Source organism: Fukomys damarensis, unplaced genomic scaffold (genome assembly GCF_012274545.1).
Source record: "Fukomys damarensis isolate Sample0158 unplaced genomic scaffold, DMR_v1.0_HiC HiC_scaffold_35, whole genome shotgun sequence".
Lineage (NCBI taxonomy): Eukaryota > Metazoa > Chordata > Mammalia > Rodentia > Bathyergidae > Fukomys > Fukomys damarensis.
This window is the reverse complement of record NW_022900947.1, coordinates 42,524,972-42,542,846: the sequence shown is the minus strand read 5'-3', so window position 1 is coordinate 42,542,846 and position 17,875 is coordinate 42,524,972. Positions and strand designations below refer to the sequence as shown.

At 48.0% G+C, this 17,875-nt stretch overlaps 1 protein-coding gene across 1 annotated transcript in view; it reads right to left on the bottom strand.

Annotated features, from left to right (window-relative positions):
* The window catches only part of Cracd (capping protein inhibiting regulator of actin dynamics), a gene marked incomplete at its 5' end in the record, with an annotated part of 158,074 nt that overhangs the window by 29,245 nt on the left and 110,954 nt on the right, over positions 1–17,875 (bottom strand). The window contains 5 exons of the mRNA XM_033758869.1: positions 6–1,276; positions 3,880–4,062; positions 5,500–5,568; positions 7,892–8,056; positions 15,030–15,165. Coding sequence (XP_033614760.1) covers positions 6–1,276; positions 3,880–4,062; positions 5,500–5,568; positions 7,892–8,056; positions 15,030–15,165 — 1,824 coding nt within the window. The remainder of the gene's footprint in view (positions 1–5; positions 1,277–3,879; positions 4,063–5,499; positions 5,569–7,891; positions 8,057–15,029; positions 15,166–17,875) is intronic.

The window sequence follows — 17,875 nt, the reverse complement described above, 5'->3', positions numbered from 1 at the left end:
TGTGCGGGACGCTCAGCGCACGCGGCGCTTTGGGCTCCTGCGCGGCGGGCGTGACCGGGCTCAGGTTGACCTTGGGGAAGAGAATCTGGCGCCCTCCCGAGGACACCTGGAACGTGTAGGGCCGGGGCATGGTCTGCCTCTCCTCCACCTCCTGCCACCGCAGTTCCTCCACCCTTCTTTCTTTCTTGGGAGCGGCTGCTTCGTTCTTCAACTTCTCCTCTATGGGCGCCTCCTGCTGCTGAGGAGGCTCCCCGCGGACCACTTCGCTCTTGGCCTCCCAAACACGTGGTTCTTCCCCGTAACAACCTGCCCTCGGGCCCAGGCGCTCTCCAGTTGGCCTGGCCTCTTGGCTCTGCAACTCCTCCGAGCTCTCTCCTTGCCTTTTAGGTTCCACACTGTCTTGCTCTTCTGGCTTCTCCCCTGAGTCATTCTGAGGTGGGCTCCGCAGACTTCTGCTGTCCCTTACTTGTGGCTGCCCCTCTTCTTCCCACATCCCCGGGGTTGCCCAGGGCTCCTCCTCCTCTGACCCCTGTTGCCCGGGCACCTCTGTCTCCTCCTCACGCTGCTCTAGCTCTTCTCTTCGCTGGGCCTCCTCTTCCTGCTGCTGCCGCCGCTGTGTGAGTTCCTGCAGCCGCTCCTCTTCCTCCTGATCACGTCTTCTTTCTGCCTCCAGCTCCTCCTGCTGCCTCAGCTCCTCCAGCCTTCTGGCCTCCTCTACCAGCCTCCGCGCCTCCTCTTCCTCCTCCAGCCAATGTTCCTCCAGCCTTCTGAGTCCCTCCAACTCCCTTTCTTCTTCCTGCTGCTGCCTCTCTGCTTCGTGCTCAGCCTCCTCCTGCAGACACCTCTGCTCCTCCGCCTCGCTGCGCTCCCGCTCCTCCTGCTCCCTCAGCTCCTGCTCCCCGCAGCCCTGCTCTTCCAGGCCCTGCCGCTGCCCTTCTTCCTGAGGCTCCTTTTCGGCCTCTAGCAGCAGTTGCTCCTCCTCTCCTTCCTCTTCTTCGCCCTCTTCCAAGAGCTCCTGCCGTCTGTTTTCCTCCCAGAGCCTCCTCTCTAGCGCCTGCAGCCTCTGCTCCTCCAGACGTCTCTTCTCCGCAGCTTCGGCCTTCTGCCGCTTGCACTTGGCCTCTAGCTCTTGCCAGTAGTGTTCTTGGCGTCTTTTCTCTTCTTCAGGACCCAGCGGCTCTGGTTCCTCTTCATGCCAAATGTGCCTCTCTTCTCCCTGCTGCCCGTCCTGGTCTAAGGAGGGCTGACTCTCCAGGCCTGGCTCATTTTGTCGTTCCTAACATGGAGAAACAAACAATTTGCCTTAGGCTTTTCCCATAGGCAGCCCTTAGGAGTCATTCTCAGTACAGGTGGTGCTGTTTATCACAAAAGAAGGGGCAGGTGTTTCCCAAAGAACAGCTACAGCAGGTTCCCCTTACCTGAAGTTTGTCTTCTCACTTCGCCTTACCTGCCCTTAACCAAATATTAAATGAAAAAATTCCAAAAACAATGAATGCATTTTAAATAATTTTAGGACACATTGAGCATAATGCTATTTATTACTTAGTCTTTTACTGTGCCTAATCTATGAATTAAACTTTTAAAGTATGTATGTATAGGAAAAAAATATAGTCAAGAGCAGGTTCATGTATCAGGTACCCACTAAGAATCTTAGAACCTATCCCTATAGGCAAGGGAGGAATACTGTAAAGATAAACTGAGGCGCTGGTCATACCAACCAAGGGTAAACTGTGGGAATGAAGGAAATAACTTTATCTTTAATAAAGATATATTTACAGGCCAGGGATTTAACTCAGTGGTTCTTCTGCCTGCCTTGCAAGCACAAGATCCTGAGTTCGACCCCCGGTACCCCCCAAAAAAGATATATTTATGGTTTACTCTCTCTAAATCCTTTGTTATTGCCAAATTCCTTTTCCTTAATAAGAATGAACAACAGGAAAATGCATATTGCCTCATTAAGAATTCCACCCTAGTCAGACTAAAAGCCTTTTGGCTAGGCCACAGCAGAGAAGGGCTGGCTGGTCTTTCTGCTGCAAAACAAGCACCAAGCATGTGGGTCCCCTCCACAGCCCACTCAGCCTCATGTCAGGCAGGAAGGACAGCAGAAGCTAAACAGACCTGCTGACTGGTCTACTCATGTTCCTAATGGGGAGAGACCTCGGTCCCTCTATGGCTCTACCCTATACCAACTCACCCAAGCAAGGGCACCTGCCTGGCCAGCCAGGACAAGGACAGAGTCTACGCACCCAGGCAAGTCGCCTGTGCTTCTTTGACACCCTCTGGTTTTTTGGCTTAACCGACAGTTTGTGCTTGGCAGCACTGTTGTCCAGGCGAGCGATGGCCAGGGGTCTTCCAGGCCCTGCCGCTGCCCTTCTTCCTGAGGCTCCTTTTCGGCCTCTAGCAGCAGTTGCTCCTCCTCTCCTTCCTCTTCTTCGCCCTCTTCCAAGAGCTCCTGCCGTCTGTTTTCCTCCCAGAGCCTCCTCTCTAGCGCCTGCAGCCTCTGCTCCTCCAGACGTCTCTTCTCCGCAGCTTCGGCCTTCTGCCGCTTGCACTTGGCCTCTAGCTCTTGCCAGTAGTGTTCTTGGCGTCTTTTCTCTTCTTCAGGACCCAGCGGCTGGGTCCTCTTCTTCGCCCTCTTCCAAGAGCTCCTGCCGTCTGTTTTCCTCCCAGAGCCTCCTCTCTAGCGCCTGCAGCCTCTGCTCCTCCAGACGTCTCTTCTCCGCAGCTTCGGCCTTCTGCCGCTTGCACTTGGCCTCTAGCTCTTGCCAGTAGTGTTCTTGGCGTCTTTTCTCTTCTTCAGGACCCAGCGGCTCTGGTTCCTCTTCATGCCAAATGTGCCTCTCTTCTCCCTGCTGCCCGTCCTGGTCTAAGGAGGGCTGACTCTCCAGGCCTGGCTCATTTTGTCGTTCCTAACATGGAGAAACAAACAATTTGCCTTAGGCTTTTCCCATAGGCAGCCCTTAGGAGTCATTCTCAGTACAGGTGGTGCTGTTTATCACAAAAGAAGGGGCAGGTGTTTCCCAAAGAACAGCTACAGCAGGTTCCCCTTACCTGAAGTTTGTCTTCTCACTTCGCCTTACCTGCCCTTAACCAAATATTAAATGAAAAAATTCCAAAAACAATGAATGCATTTTAAATAATTTTAGGACACATTGAGCATAATGCTATTTATTACTTAGTCTTTTACTGTGCCTAATCTATGAATTAAACTTTTAAAGTATGTATGTATAGGAAAAAAATATAGTCAAGAGCAGGTTCATGTATCAGGTACCCACTAAGAATCTTAGAACCTATCCCTATAGGCAAGGGAGGAATACTGTAAAGATAAACTGAGGCGCTGGTCATACCAACCAAGGGTAAACTGTGGGAATGAAGGAAATAACTTTATCTTTAATAAAGATATATTTACAGGCCAGGGATTTAACTCAGTGGTTCTTCTGCCTGCCTTGCAAGCACAAGATCCTGAGTTCGACCCCCGGTACCCCCCAAAAAAGATATATTTATGGTTTACTCTCTCTAAATCCTTTGTTATTGCCAAATTCCTTTTCCTTAATAAGAATGAACAACAGGAAAATGCATATTGCCTCATTAAGAATTCCACCCTAGTCAGACTAAAAGCCTTTTGGCTAGGCCACAGCAGAGAAGGGCTGGCTGGTCTTTCTGCTGCAAAACAAGCACCAAGCATGTGGGTCCCCTCCACAGCCCACTCAGCCTCATGTCAGGCAGGAAGGACAGCAGAAGCTAAACAGACCTGCTGACTGGTCTACTCATGTTCCTAATGGGGAGAGACCTCGGTCCCTCTATGGCTCTACCCTATACCAACTCACCCAAGCAAGGGCACCTGCCTGGCCAGCCAGGACAAGGACAGAGTCTACGCACCCAGGCAAGTCGCCTGTGCTTCTTTGACACCCTCTGGTTTTTTGGCTTAACCGACAGTTTGTGCTTGGCAGCACTGTTGTCCAGGCGAGCGATGGCCAGGGGAATGGCATCAAGGTTGACACTTTCAATGGTGCCAGCAGAAGACAAGTGCCTTTTTGGCCGAGATGGTTTAACTGGAGCAACCTGTAATGCAGATTAAGGTATAAAGTCAATCTGGACAGGAAAATTCACATGGAATCCCAGATTGGTAGCACTCAAGCGGAGTCTGCATCCTCAGACAGAAGGGCTCGTGGGTCCAGGGAAATGAGGGACAGCCTGCAGTTCCAGATGCAGATGCAGTCACTGAGAAATCACAGCCTCAGACTGACCGGACATGTTTAGAAAAGTCAGAGTGACAGCAGCACAGACTAAACCAGAGGCCAGGCTGATCAGAGGGCAGGAAGCTACATCTGTAACTGCAGAGAACTTAGACAAGCAGTGAGTCAGGGCTCCTGCCTGCAAGATGCCAGCATGCAGGGGACACTCCTGGCCCCATCTGCCTACACTGTGGCTCCACACACACAAGGCCCATGCTGGGTGCAGGCTCATGTGTTTGACAGTGTTTGTGCAGCAAGTGTAGAGTGTACGAGGTTTAGCCAAAGGGTTTGACTTTTGCAATTACCTTCCCTATTTATGAACAAAGATAAAAGACCACAGTAACCCAAGAGAGACATGGAAGCTCAGTACACTGCAATTTATGACAAGCTCAGAAGAAATACTCCTGGCCTTTGGCCTTCTAGTTTTCATTTATTTATGGTTATCTTTACAAAAGGTATGAAATTCTGAGCTACTGAGGAGAGACCAAGTAAATATTTACTTCCATCCCCTAAGAGGTGCACAAGGAAAGGAAGTCAGGGCCCGTGGGACAGGCACAATAAGCTGAGATACCAGCACCCTACTTTATTTCTAGTTATCCCAGCAGGGCCGGTCACTAGCACTGTCCGAGCCATGCCTGTTGTGGGGAGCAGACCCGCTCACTGTCCCCTCGGACAGAGAGTCCTCCCTCTGGAGGAGGGCTGTCCCCTGAGCAAGTGAGAAGTCCTTAGCAGAACATCAGCTCCTATGGAAGAGTGCTCAGGGGTTAAGGGTCTGGATTACCTAGACGCATGCAGCAGGCAAAGTCATGGGTTTAAAAGGGACCTGGAAACACGACCATGTACATACACGGGGTGGGGGGGACAGAGAGGGAGAGAGGGACAGGCACAGGCTAAGGCTGGGGATTTTTGTTTATTTGTTTGCTTCTTGTATCTCTATTAGAGGATTCTTCCTTAAAGACTTGGGGTAAATTCAGTTATTCTGGGACGCCCTTTTCCATGGATTAACACTGACTTGAGGGCGAGACACATTTTGGAAGGCTGCTAACTTCTAAGACCCTAGTGCATGTTGGGCATTTTTGCAGAGCAGGGTTCAGTTCCAGCAGTTGTGTTGCCATGGAAACAGATGCTCCACCCCTCAACCACTGGTCACATGGTGAGGGAACTTTAACACATGAAGGCAACATTTATGAATGAAAAATGAGGCAGCAGGTGAAAAAAAAAAACTGGAAGGTAAAGTCAGGAAACAAAGTTCAACTTCCGTTACCTTGTCTTCCATCTCACTCCCAGCTCCAGGACGATTCAGAGGACCTGGAGAACTTGGCGAATCACTGGACTGGAACAAAAGAGGACGCAATCCAGTCAAACACCAGAAAAGCAAGTTCTGGGCAAATACTCAGACACCATCTGAGCCTGGCGAGGGCTGCCCCCTCCTTCATACAAGGGTGAGTCTGGCCCCCAACAGCCGGGGTGGAACTCTCGTGATGAGGACTAGCTGAGGCACAGAGGGCGAGGTCTCCTTCCCAAGGTCACTGCCCTTCCCACCTGGGTGGCCCCTATGTCAGGCCAGGGTCCTCTTCACCGCCTGAGAGAAGCTGAGGGGCTGCTTATTGGCCATCTGACCCAGGGAACGGGGCTGTGCCACATACATGGCTCCAGCCTCGGAGCTCTGGCCTGGCCTGGCACCTTCCACCCACCCCTTCACCTGCTGGAACTTTCACCTCTATGCAAGGAGTGAGGGGAAAAAGGCCCTCCCAGTGCCACATACAAAGGGCTGGGCTGAGAAGGAAGTGAGGAGGGAGCAAAATCACAGGGAGGAAGAAGAGACTGCTAGAGACGCACCCCAGGGTCCTAGGCATGCCCTGGGCACACCCCAGCTGGGCACCACACCTTCCCAACAGCCCTCTCTGTTGCAGCTCTATGTGCCAACTTGTGTCACCCTTTTTACAAAAGATCTTCTCTTCCAGAGCCACAGCCCGCTGCCCCTGCCTGTCCATTCTCTGCACCAAACTTAGAAACAAACACAAATCAGATTATGACACTGCCCTGCTAACATTCCTCAGAGGCACTAACATTCCCCACTGCCTGCAGAGCAGAATTCCCACAGATTTCCCCTTTTCCTGTGGTCTGCACATCTGGCTTCCCTTGGCGCCTGTCCGGCCACACTTCCCTCTTCCTGGTCCGCCTTCCAGATGAGCTCAGTCCTTCGGGACTTCTATGCCAGCTCACTCGCCACCTAGTCCATTCTTCTACTTGCTCTCCTGGGTCTGCTCTCAGCCACACACCTTAAAGACCTAATCTCCCCCCGTTACTCACTTTCCAATTACCCTGTTTCATCTTCTGTGCAGCTAATATTTTTCTGGATCTGAAGTGATTACATTTATCTATTCACTGGCCACTCATTAGGATGCAAACTGCAAGGAGGAGGTACTGGGCTAATCTTGCTCATCTCCTAACACCCACATCTGAGTCAAGGTCTGCTACACAGCCAGCCGCGCCCCTCCGCACTGCCCCAGAGGCTACGGGGCCTGCTCTGAGGAGCTCACAGTGACAAAGAGTCACTGCTTCCATTCTTGTGAAATCCCTGCATGGAGGTGAGGGCTGTTGCTGTCGTCTCGCCCTGCAGGCTGGGGAGAACATTTCTAGACAGATCAGGAGGGATGAGTCTCATCCCTGCTTCACACACCACTCAAAGGGCGTTAATGTGTGTGTGCCAGGGGCATCTGGCCAGGGCCAGGAAGAGGGGCCAGAGTGGAGCATCCTTATTCCCTTCCCTTCTGCATTTTATCACTTATCTTTCTTAATACTCTTATGACAGCCAGGATGCTTTCCTCTGGGCCATGCCCATTTTAATTCCACCCCTCATGGTAGGCACCTCAATAGGCAGAACTGAGAAAATGCATTTTTTTTCTCTTTCTTTAAAAAATATCTGAAGCCCCATCCCTCACCTACAGACTTCTGCTCCCTTTCTGGCAGGTACGTAAGGGCTTCTTTTCCAGGAGGAAGAACTCTCAATTCAGGACACACACAGAGTGTTTCCGCTTGAGTCAACAGGCCGGATTTATCCAGCATGGTGTGAAAACAACTTTCTTTCCACACTGAGGGGACTTCAAGGTAGCTCATTAGCTGTGTTCTGTCTCACTGAGCCCCTGCTGCTTTCTTTTTTCATTTTCCTTTAAATCAGTCCCATTTGACAAGTAATTATTCAGTGCTACTAAGTAGGCACTAAGTAAGTTCTGGGGAGATACAGATGTGGAAGACACAGTTTGCCCACAGGACAGAGAAGCAGACTCAGGCAGTGGCTGACATGTAAGGAGTGGTAAATACTCACAGCAAAGGCACAGAGGAGTTGACACAGCTCAGGGTGAGGCCATGTAAGGCTTTGCACAAGAGGCACAATCTGAGTGTTGAAGGGTGTGTGGGAGGCACTGGGCGGAACAGGTACAAAGGGCCTGTGCCCTCTTTCGCTCCCTTCTCCTCATAGGCCTCAGGAAGTGGCACTTGCCCAGGAAGATGCCCTCCAGCCCAGAGCGAGTCATAAGAAAAGCTTTTCCCACCTGGTCCTCCCTTCTGCAGACCAGTGCCATCAGATGCCCCCATCTGCTGCCCAGCGTCCTGCCCTGCTTCTGGGCAATCCTGCTTCCCTGCTGGAGACTTACTTTGTTCTCAGTGTCTGAGAGGATGATGTCCTGCTGGGTCACAGTTTCCATGGGACTGGTCAGGAACAGGTCCTCTTTGGAGCTAGCTTTTCCACTGCCTGCCTTCTTCATGGGAATGGCATTGGGTGGCTGCTGCCCAAACTTGATATTCTTGCCCAGCTGCCGCTGGAGAGAAACAAAAGAAAGACATTTCTGAAGCAGTGAAGCGATCTCCAAAACCACAGCCAAGCTTCCCAGCACATCTAGGGAGCACTGAGGCATAGGCTATGCATGGCTGCTTTCTAGACACACTGCCAGGGGCCATGATGCACTCACTCCTGCAGTGTGTTCACCTGTCTTCCGGCCTCTTTCCTTCCCCTTCTTCAGACCATGAGCCTTTGCATCCAGCCACCTCCTGGGGAAAGGCCCAACTTTTCCTAGTGGGTAAAGGGATCATCTTTCTGAACCAAAAATTGGAATATCTAGTTTTGATTTTTAAGACATAAATGTAAGGCATCTATTAAAAATATAAATATTATACAGAGTATAGTTGCATGAAATGTAGGAACCATTGGGGAAATCAAGATTCTTAGAGCAGGGGTGCCACACGGGAATCTTCCAGCCCCTACTGACACTTCCTGTGAGCATTTGTACTCTCACCACTGTCCCCACCAGCACCTAGTGTGCTATCCCACACCAGAGTCCCATGCTCTGGTCCCAGGCCTCAAGATGCATAAGGCCCTGAGGGCCTTGCAAGTCCCTGATCAGCATCGAAATCACATAGGGATGGGAACACTCTTCTTTGCCTTGTTGGAGCAGAGCACACATTGAAATGGGAAGGGAGGAACCAGAGGCAGAAAAGGACCAAGGATGGGCTGATTACTGGTTGTGGTAGCTAAAAGGATAGGGAGAAAGGACCAAGAAAAGGGGTGTAACTAGGGAAGATAATATTTGGAATTAGATAAGGGGCAGGTCAGAAAAGGACAAATGTCTCCAGATGTCCCCACTGGGGGGCTTTCCTCACTGAGAACGAATGCTCTGGATGAGTGCTTTACTTGGGTTTCATCATCCTCACATGCTTCAAAAAAGATACCTGACATTTGTCTTTAGTCTGGCTCACATGTAACCCCATGGAGCTGCACAACAATCAGCAATTGCTTACTCCAACTCTCTCCCTTTGCCAAAAGCTCAGAAGTGCAGTGGGGAGGTGACTGACCCACGGTCATGGGGAGAATGAGTGGCCTCAAAGGAACGTGGGTCCGGGTCTTCTAAAGTCACACTTGGGATTATCTGCACTGCATTTCACCAGCTCCCATAACAGTTATGTAAAGAGATGGTGCAGCATTTTTAATACTTCTCTGAAGTTCCCTGCAGAAGAACCCCTTGGGGCAAATGCCATGTCTCTCACTCTCCTCCAACCAGCTCCCCACCCCTCCAGCCTGGCCTGGTGAGCAGTGAGGCTTGGCAGAGAGAAGCGAGCCTCCCCTCCCAGACCCTCCCAGGACCCGCATGCCAAGTCAGGAGCCCCAGGCAAGGATCTGAACCCTCCTGCTGTCTTCCCACCTGAGCAGGGCTCGGGTCCCCCAGGGAAAGGTGCACATCCAAAGCCTGAGAGGAATTCAGCCAGGGAGGGCGGGGCAGCTTCAGCAGCCTGAGAGGGTTGCGGGGAGCAGAGGTTGAGAAAGGGCATCTCCCCAAACAAGTCCAGCAGGAAGCAGCAGTTAGCATCTACTCTACATCAATGAGCAGGCACAGTTAGGACAGCCAAGGGGTTAGACAAGAGGACGCGGAGTTACACAGCCTCAGGCCATCTTGCTCTGCTGTTCTGAGGGCACAGGGTGGGAACCTCAGGCCATCTTGCTCTGCTGTTCTGAGGGCACAGGGTGGGAACCTGGGCCGAAGACATAGGGAAGGCTCCCGTGTCCTCCCAGGCCGAGGGCCAAAAAATGCATCACATCTCAGCTACCAGTGAAACTTCCTGTGAGCAGCGTCTGCGGCTTGCCAGGGCTCCTGAGTGCCAGATGGGGTGTTTCTTTTTTTAATTAATACAACATAATTGTGCATATTCATGGAGTACAGTGTGATAGTGCATGTATACAATGTGTAATGATCAAATTGGGATTTATAATTGGTATATCCATCACCTCAAATAGTCATCATTTCATTGTGTAGGGAACACTCAAAATTCTCTTTTATAACAAGGAATTATACTTAAGCATAGTAATTCTACTGAGCTATAGAATGTAGAACTTATTTCTTCTTCTAGCTGTAATGTGCCTCTTGACCAACCGAGATGAACATACTTCTTGTACCCACAAAGGAAAGGATAATTCTGTAATGCACTTCCTGGCCTAACTCTCTAATGCCATTAAATGAGGACTTTTGCCACCAATGCAACAACAACAACAAAACCCAAAACCACAACAGATTATGCTAATATTTTACTTCATCTGGGTCCTTTCTGGAATACTGATGTTGGTCTATTCTGATTCTTAAGAGACAAAGAGAATGTGGCCAAATGTAATCACAGTCTAGACTGAAAGTCCAGACTGGGTGATTACTGTAGCCTCAAATGGAAATAAAAAATAGAACAAGAACAGGAACAATGTGGAACATAGGACAGAGCTGGCAAACAGAAGGAGGAATGTTAAGCGGCAGAGAACTCGAGTGGCACATGGAGCGGAAGGGGCAGAGGACAGAGGTGATATGGGAGGAGGGGGATGAAGGCCAAGGGAGAGCTCAAGGCCCCACCTGCCCTTGGAGGAAGAGGGAGTAAAGGAGGAGGGAGGGGGTGGGAGAGAATGAGAGGGTGTGTGTATGATGCAGGGTTAATTTATCTCACACATAACTTCATCCTGGCCCCCCAAAATACTGCTGTTGCCTTTCAGAATGAAAAATGTATCTCGGTAAGAAGCTGATGAGAAATCTCCCTGGAGAGAAGGAGGCAGGCTGGCATTTGGAGATCTTCCAGGAGGAACTGAGAGGCAGGAGGGGAGTGGCTGCCACTGTGAGGAGGAGCTGGGAGGCCATGTAGTCAGCTTCATGGCCCTCAGCTGTGGGCCGGCGCCCAGCGATCCTGTGGAACCCAGGGACCAGGCCTTCAGCGTCACACTCTTCCTGAAGCCCTTCTTCTAACTCTCCCTTCCGCCGCCTTGGGAAGGCTGGGCTGCTGTGGCATTTTAGGAGATGTAATGACAAGGAAAAGGTTCCTGGTGAAAACTAGCTGATGATCTCAGGTGTCACGTGAATTGAATATTTGTATACATGTGGCTTTTTTGTTACTTTAATTTGCCTACTAATCGGCGCTGTCACAACAGGAACCATGATACTGAAAACCAGGCTGTTACAGGCTGAGTTGGCCCTTAAATCCAGAGATAAACTACCACTCTCTCCCCCTTTAAAAAAAAAAAAAAGCTAGGAGCTCTGTCTGTATACGCTGCAATTACAACCAGAGGCAAGAGTGGCATCTTGGGCCTATATGCTAATCTATTTTTCTGGTGGCTATGAATGGAGTTACTGTTGAGACTGGAATGTGAGCTAAAAGGAGCTATATTTTATTCATCAAATTGGGCCATTCTGTTATAACATGGAATGCTGGAGAACGAGGTTACAGGAATGCACATCCATATTCATGAGGCTTGTTCCTATGGTGTGGAAATCCAACGCACATCACATTCTGCAGCTCTCTCCTTGCCAGTGTCTAAATTTTCCCACATTTTTTTTCACAGACATTCTTCAAACTATGTAAGAGCAAAGCAGAGGAAAAAATAAAGTTTCTATCTTTCTGAGCACTAGATACTGTCATCCTTAAAGTGAAGTTCATGAAAAGAAAAAACATACCGATTAAGGACATCTGCCCTAAGAAGCGTCTAAGAACAGGGATCTGTGTCCTTGATAGTTATGTTAGATGTCAAAACGCTTATATGTACGATTTGGGTATTAGTAGGTGCAATGCAGGTCAGTGGCAGACACCAGCTACTGAGAATGGAAGTTTCTCTTTTATGTCCAATATCTGTGGTTCAAATAAACTAAATGCTCCCTCAACAAAGGTGTGCAGAAATTCTCCAAATCACCTGAGGCTTAGGTTATGATACGTCTGAGTTTTATCATCAGTTGGTATTTACCTCACAGACTAATCTAATCCCAAATCAATAGACTCCCTCCCCGGGCAGTGTTTCTGGGAAGCTGTAGGTAACGTCAAGGTCACTGCCACCTGGACGCGATGACCTGTAGAGTGCTACAGCCACTCCGTGTGACGGCAGGCGCATGCTGGCTTCATCCAGACTGCAGGTCTTAGGGACTGCAGAGGCCTCACAGGCACTCATCTCATGCCTCCTCTTCATTGTTTAGGGGGAAACTGTCAGAGAGGTTAAATGATTTCACTGCAGGCCACACTACCGCTTTTTATCTCACTGCAATCTCTCATTCATTCAAATGCTATTCATCCCACTGGTCATGAAGCAACTGACTCCTTATGTACAGCATCATCCAAAGGCACAGCACTGTGGTGTTCTTTGCAGTAACTGTTCTGTACATTAAAATTTGTTCTCAACATGTACATATTTTGTTTTTTTTGGTACTGGAGATTGAGCTCAGGACCTTGGGCTTGGGAGGCAAGCGTGTCACCCCTGAGCTAAATACCTGGCCCTTGTGCACATTATTTTTATTCTCAGAGAAATATGCATTGTTTTGTTTGAAAAAGTTCAATCTCTTGCCACAGAAATTTTGGTAGGTGGCAGAGTCACATTATTCAGGAAAAGGCAGGCTGCTGTGTGCTGCATTTAGTTATTCTGTACTCAGTGGAGAGAGTGCATTGTACTCAGCTGCAGGTGCATTGTGACAGTTCTAGGTGTGATGACAACCTGTGGACACTAGAGGACAACCTTTGCAAATGTATTAATATGGACATCCTTCCCTTGGCTTCTGAGGGCTCCAAGGGCCAGGCAGTTTCCTAGGCCACAGAAAAATGTCATTAAAAAAAAAATGACATTCCATTAGAAATCTCATTTGAAAAGAACGCCTTAACAATGGTTGCTAATCAGATTCTAGGCCATTTACTGTTGAATACGTGTTATCCAATTTTTCTCTTTTGAAAAATAAACATACACATATACACAAAGACAATTCCAGACATAAAAACATATATGCCTCCGACACAGCTGAACTCTCTCATTCCATGCTGGAGTCTAGGGCGGGGGCGGTCTTTTGTGCTGCTTACTAAGCATCAATACCAGCATGACGTTGTCATGAAAAAATGCAAAGCATTCATGCAAGTTAATAAAGTTACTACTATTTCTTCAACTTACCAGGAACATACTGCTTAGTCGACTGAAAAATAAAGCACAGTCTTTTGGGGGTGATACAGTTATATCTTAGGTCACTCCAAAATTACATTTGCTAAGATTATGGTCCCCATTTCCCTCACTGAAAAGCAAAGCCTTTTATACTTTTCAAAAATATCATTATAGACCTGAAAGGAAGCTTGGGAATTCATGCAGCAAAGGTAAAATTAGGCAAACTTTGTATGAGTAGATACTGTCAGATGATAGCACTCAAATTAAATGGTTATACTTCTTTACTCACATTTTTCTTCTTGGGAAAATAGAACTGTTGCTTCAGGGAAGCTGGCCATTTCACACTTATGAGATCAGATTACATAAGAAGCATATCTTACTGTTAGCAGAAATCACAAACACTCATATTTTTATCAGGTTCCTATCTTTTCAATACTGCATGCACAAGTCCGTATTTTTTTACAGTCCTAAATCCACTTCTTGGGGTGACAGTGGCATTAGCATGATGTTACACAAAAGATATCATTTAAGAAAACAGGCACGTATCTACTTTTTAGAGAAGTTCTAGATCGTAAATACAGCTGGTTTGGAATATAGGTTTGGAACCTATTGAGAATAATGTTCTAGGAATCAACAGACCAAGGGATGAGTAAAGCTATCCCCTACTTATCTCCACCCACCCTCCCCGCTCTTCTCTAAACTCTGAGAAATGATGCTTAGCTTTTCCCCAAAGTCTGAAAACCATGTAAGAGCACGGCCAGCTACAGCAGAAAGTGCAACCTGGTTAGCAAGTGCTGGGATTTGAAGGCCCGGCCGGGCTGCCTCTGAGGGACTCTGTCCTTGGCACTGGCGGGCGCAGGCATAAGGTGTGAGCAATTTTGGGCGTGGTTCCAGGGTGCTGGCTGCTTTCCCATCTGCTATTTTCAGCTCAGTGTGTGTAGAATATGTGACCAAATACAGGTCATAAAGTACATAGCTCATGTTCAGTAGAAATAAGAACATTTCAGGAAAACAAACAATTTTTGATTATGAAGTTTCACTGTCTAATGCTACTTGGGCCAGCCGTTCTTTTATTCTCATTCATTCACTGTTGCTGACTTACAGACAGATGGCAATCAGCGTCTCAGAGTTTAAAATACAGGCAGCCACTAAGCACCACATCTCAGAGTGGCGCCTGCTTAGGCACTGCTCGTGAGGGCATTTTTCCAAGTGATGACGAGGCAGACCTATGTAGCCAGACCCAAGTATCTTTGCTTTCCTTATTTTTCCTGGAGTCCCTGGTATTTCAGGTACATTCAGTTAAGAATTATTTTATGGTATTTGCATTGCTAGGGAGTCACCCCTGAGTCAACATTAGTTAGGAAAACTGGCCATTCTGCAGTGGGCACAGGAGGGAGTTTGTGATGTCTTCCGAGACACAGTGGCTGGAGAACTAGACCTATAACTGCAGCAGAAAAAGTGTCACCAGTCACTGGGCAATGGCAGGGACTTGACGGTGACCTTGTGCAGTGCAGACTCGGTGGCAGCAGCCTTTGGCTATAGTGTGTGGGCTGACTTAGTAGTCAGGAGCTCTTTCCCCCATCCAAACCCTCAGCTTCACCTGCACACTGTTCTTCTGTCCAGTCAGAGAGGAGAGGACAGCTGGAGGGAACAGGAGAGGGTGTGCCGTGCAGGTGGTGCAGGGGAATAATGCACCTTACACATGGGTTTCCAAAGAATGAGTCAGGTTCCGGAAAGCAGAGCTTCTCACCAGAAGCGACCCCTGGACCTCCCCATCCATCAGCCAAGGAAAAACTGGGGATTTTTCCACTTCCATCCACAGCCGGGCCCAACCTCTGGTTCTGGTTCATCTCAGGCTGTCTTACCTGAAGAGTTTTGACTTTGCCCAGGATGTTGTCCTGTGACATTGCTTGAACTGTCTGCTCACTTTCTGCTCCCCCATCAGGGATAAAAATACTGTCATGGGAAAACACCCGAGTTCCCACAGAACAGTTGAAGGACCTGGAATGCAAATCATGTGCTTCATTTTATTAGGATGATAAAATTTCTTTTGGCAATTCATTTTGCTGTTCTTCTTGAGGGACACCACCCACATCCCCGTGTTGCTCAGAAAGCACTCCAGCACTCTGGTCCATTCTGCTGGGAATCAGCCAAGGACAAAATGGCCCCCCAGAGTGGGGAGCATGGTTCTTACACCACCTGGGTTCAGAACCACTGCAGGACTTATTTGGAGTCTTTCCCAACTGAGTGCTATCAGGTTTTGCTCTAGTAAGTCTTGCCAATCAAGTAACTTGTTACCAAGTAGCAGACCTAGAAGAGGCAAGAACTTTGTTCACGTTACAATAACACTGGATGAAAGACACACATCTAACACAGAGATTTTGGAAGAGGACTAGAAATGCAGACAGGGGCTACTAATGCTCACAGATTTCAAAGCAAGGGGAAAAATTTGTGCTGGGGCCATTCTGACAGGGTTTATATATACTGGACACCTTACAGGTGCTAGTAGCCAACTGCTATGGTTTGACATAGTTTGAGAGGGTCCCCCTAGGGTTCCTGTGCTGGAAGCGTGGCACTCAGTGTGGTGATGCTAAGATCTGGTAATACTTTGAAGAGGTGGAACCTAAGTCATTCAGGGCACTGCTCTCGGAAGGAATTCGTGAAGTTCTCATGGAATCCAAGTTCTCCCAAGAGTTGTTACAGAACAGCAAGCCTGCCCCCGTGACCCCACTATGCTCTGGCTTCCCTTCCTGCCATGTGAGCTCTCCCTCTTGCACACGTCCTGCCATGATAGTAACCACTATGATGGGATATAGACAGCACTGGCAAGAGCTGGTACCATGCAATTTGGACTTTGGGTTTCCAAAACTGTGAGCTAAATAAACTATATTCTTTATGTTTCCAGCCTCAGGTACTCTGTTATAGTAACGAAAAACAGACTAATCACCAACAATAGACACTTTTTAGTTAAAGGTTAGACTTCAAGGAAGTCTGGACTTCTACCTGACATGAGTACAAGCAGTATGAATGCAGGAAGAAGAAGCCACAGAGGCAAACTCCTCCTTACTTGGCTTTCAAAACTCATTTATCCCCGGGAAAGAACATCCACAGATGCTGCCAGCTCCTCACAGGGCAGGAGGGCAGCTCACTATCCCAACCACAGGGATCACATTTCCATGACACCAGGCAGGAGGAAGCCCTCAGAGGGGTGCGAGGAGTCCACTTCCTCCTCGTCATCCCCAGAAAGAGGCCCCAACAGAAGGTTTTCTCAGACTATACACAGGAGAGAACAGCCCTGGAGAAAGGCATTTCAGGCAGGGACCTCTGCACAGAATTACAGCACACAGTGTGCAGAGTCCTGGGCAGCTGTACTGTTATCTGCCCTTGTCTAGACCAATTTGGGAAGACTGATACCAAATTCTTTGGTTTTTGTTTTGTTTTGTTTTTTGAGACAGGGTCTCACTATGTAGTTGAGCTGACCTGGAGCTCACTATGTAGCCCAGGCTGGTCTCTAACTCGCAGCGATCCTCCTGCCTCAGCCTTCTGAGTGCTGGGATTACAGATGTGTGTGCCACCACGCGCCCAGCCTGACTACCAAATTCTTCATTTAATTTACCAAATGCAAGAAGAATGGTAAACAGAGCATCTGAGGTTTAGAAACAGAAGACCTGGATGTGAGCTTCCTGGGTGTGTTACCTTAGGCTATAGCAACAACACCTAACCTTTAGTTGGGTGAAAACTTTGCTGATGAGTTTTACTTTCATTATCTAATTTAATCCTCCTCACCACCATCTTGTTAGAGATGAAACTTGGGACAAATAACCTTACCTAAATTAGCCATTCAAGTTGAAGTAACAGAACAAGGAATCAAACTCAAACCTCTTGAATATAGCCTTGTGCCAGCCAGATGTCATGTCTTAAAGTATGGAAAACCATAAGAGTACCACCAGCCAGGGGGATGGTATATGGCAGAGGAAGACAGGTTTGCAAATGCCACATGGGTTGGTACCTGAAGGGTTGAAGATACTAAGTAGCTAGAAGAATGCGTAACACTTCAGCTAAATAAAACAGGATACTCGATGTACATAATACTCAAGGATTATGGGATAGGTACTGTTATTAAACCTATTTTATAGATGAGAAACTAAGGCCTAATGACAGTAACTTGTCAAGGGAATGCCTATATGTGAATCTGGCCTAGGTCTCTGGTGTCTACTTGTCTGTGTTTTTTTGTCTTTTGTCATCATTGAGTTTATTGGTACTTTTTAAGTATACAGTACAGTTACATTCATCATTGGGATCTTGTACCTTTACATGACAGATCTTGGGTCTCATTTTTTCCCCAAACCCCTGCCCTCCTTTTGCCACCTCCACCCTTCCCTATTTACAAAAACTTTGTCTGTTTTGACAGCAATAATCTCAAACTATCTTAACCCCTATAGCTTTTAAGTTAGTACTGGTATCTATGCTTTAAGTTTTTCAACATTTTTATTCCCACAAGATGGCTATCCTGTCTCTTTGTATTTCTACATAACTTTACACACACACACACACACACCCCACATACTTCCATACTCTGGAGATTATTTTTGTGATATTAGATCATCACAAAGTGGACAGATTTGGACAGATAACCATACAATATTAAATATTTCAATCCACCAACATGGGATATCTCTGTGTGTTTACATCACCTTTACTTTATCTCAGT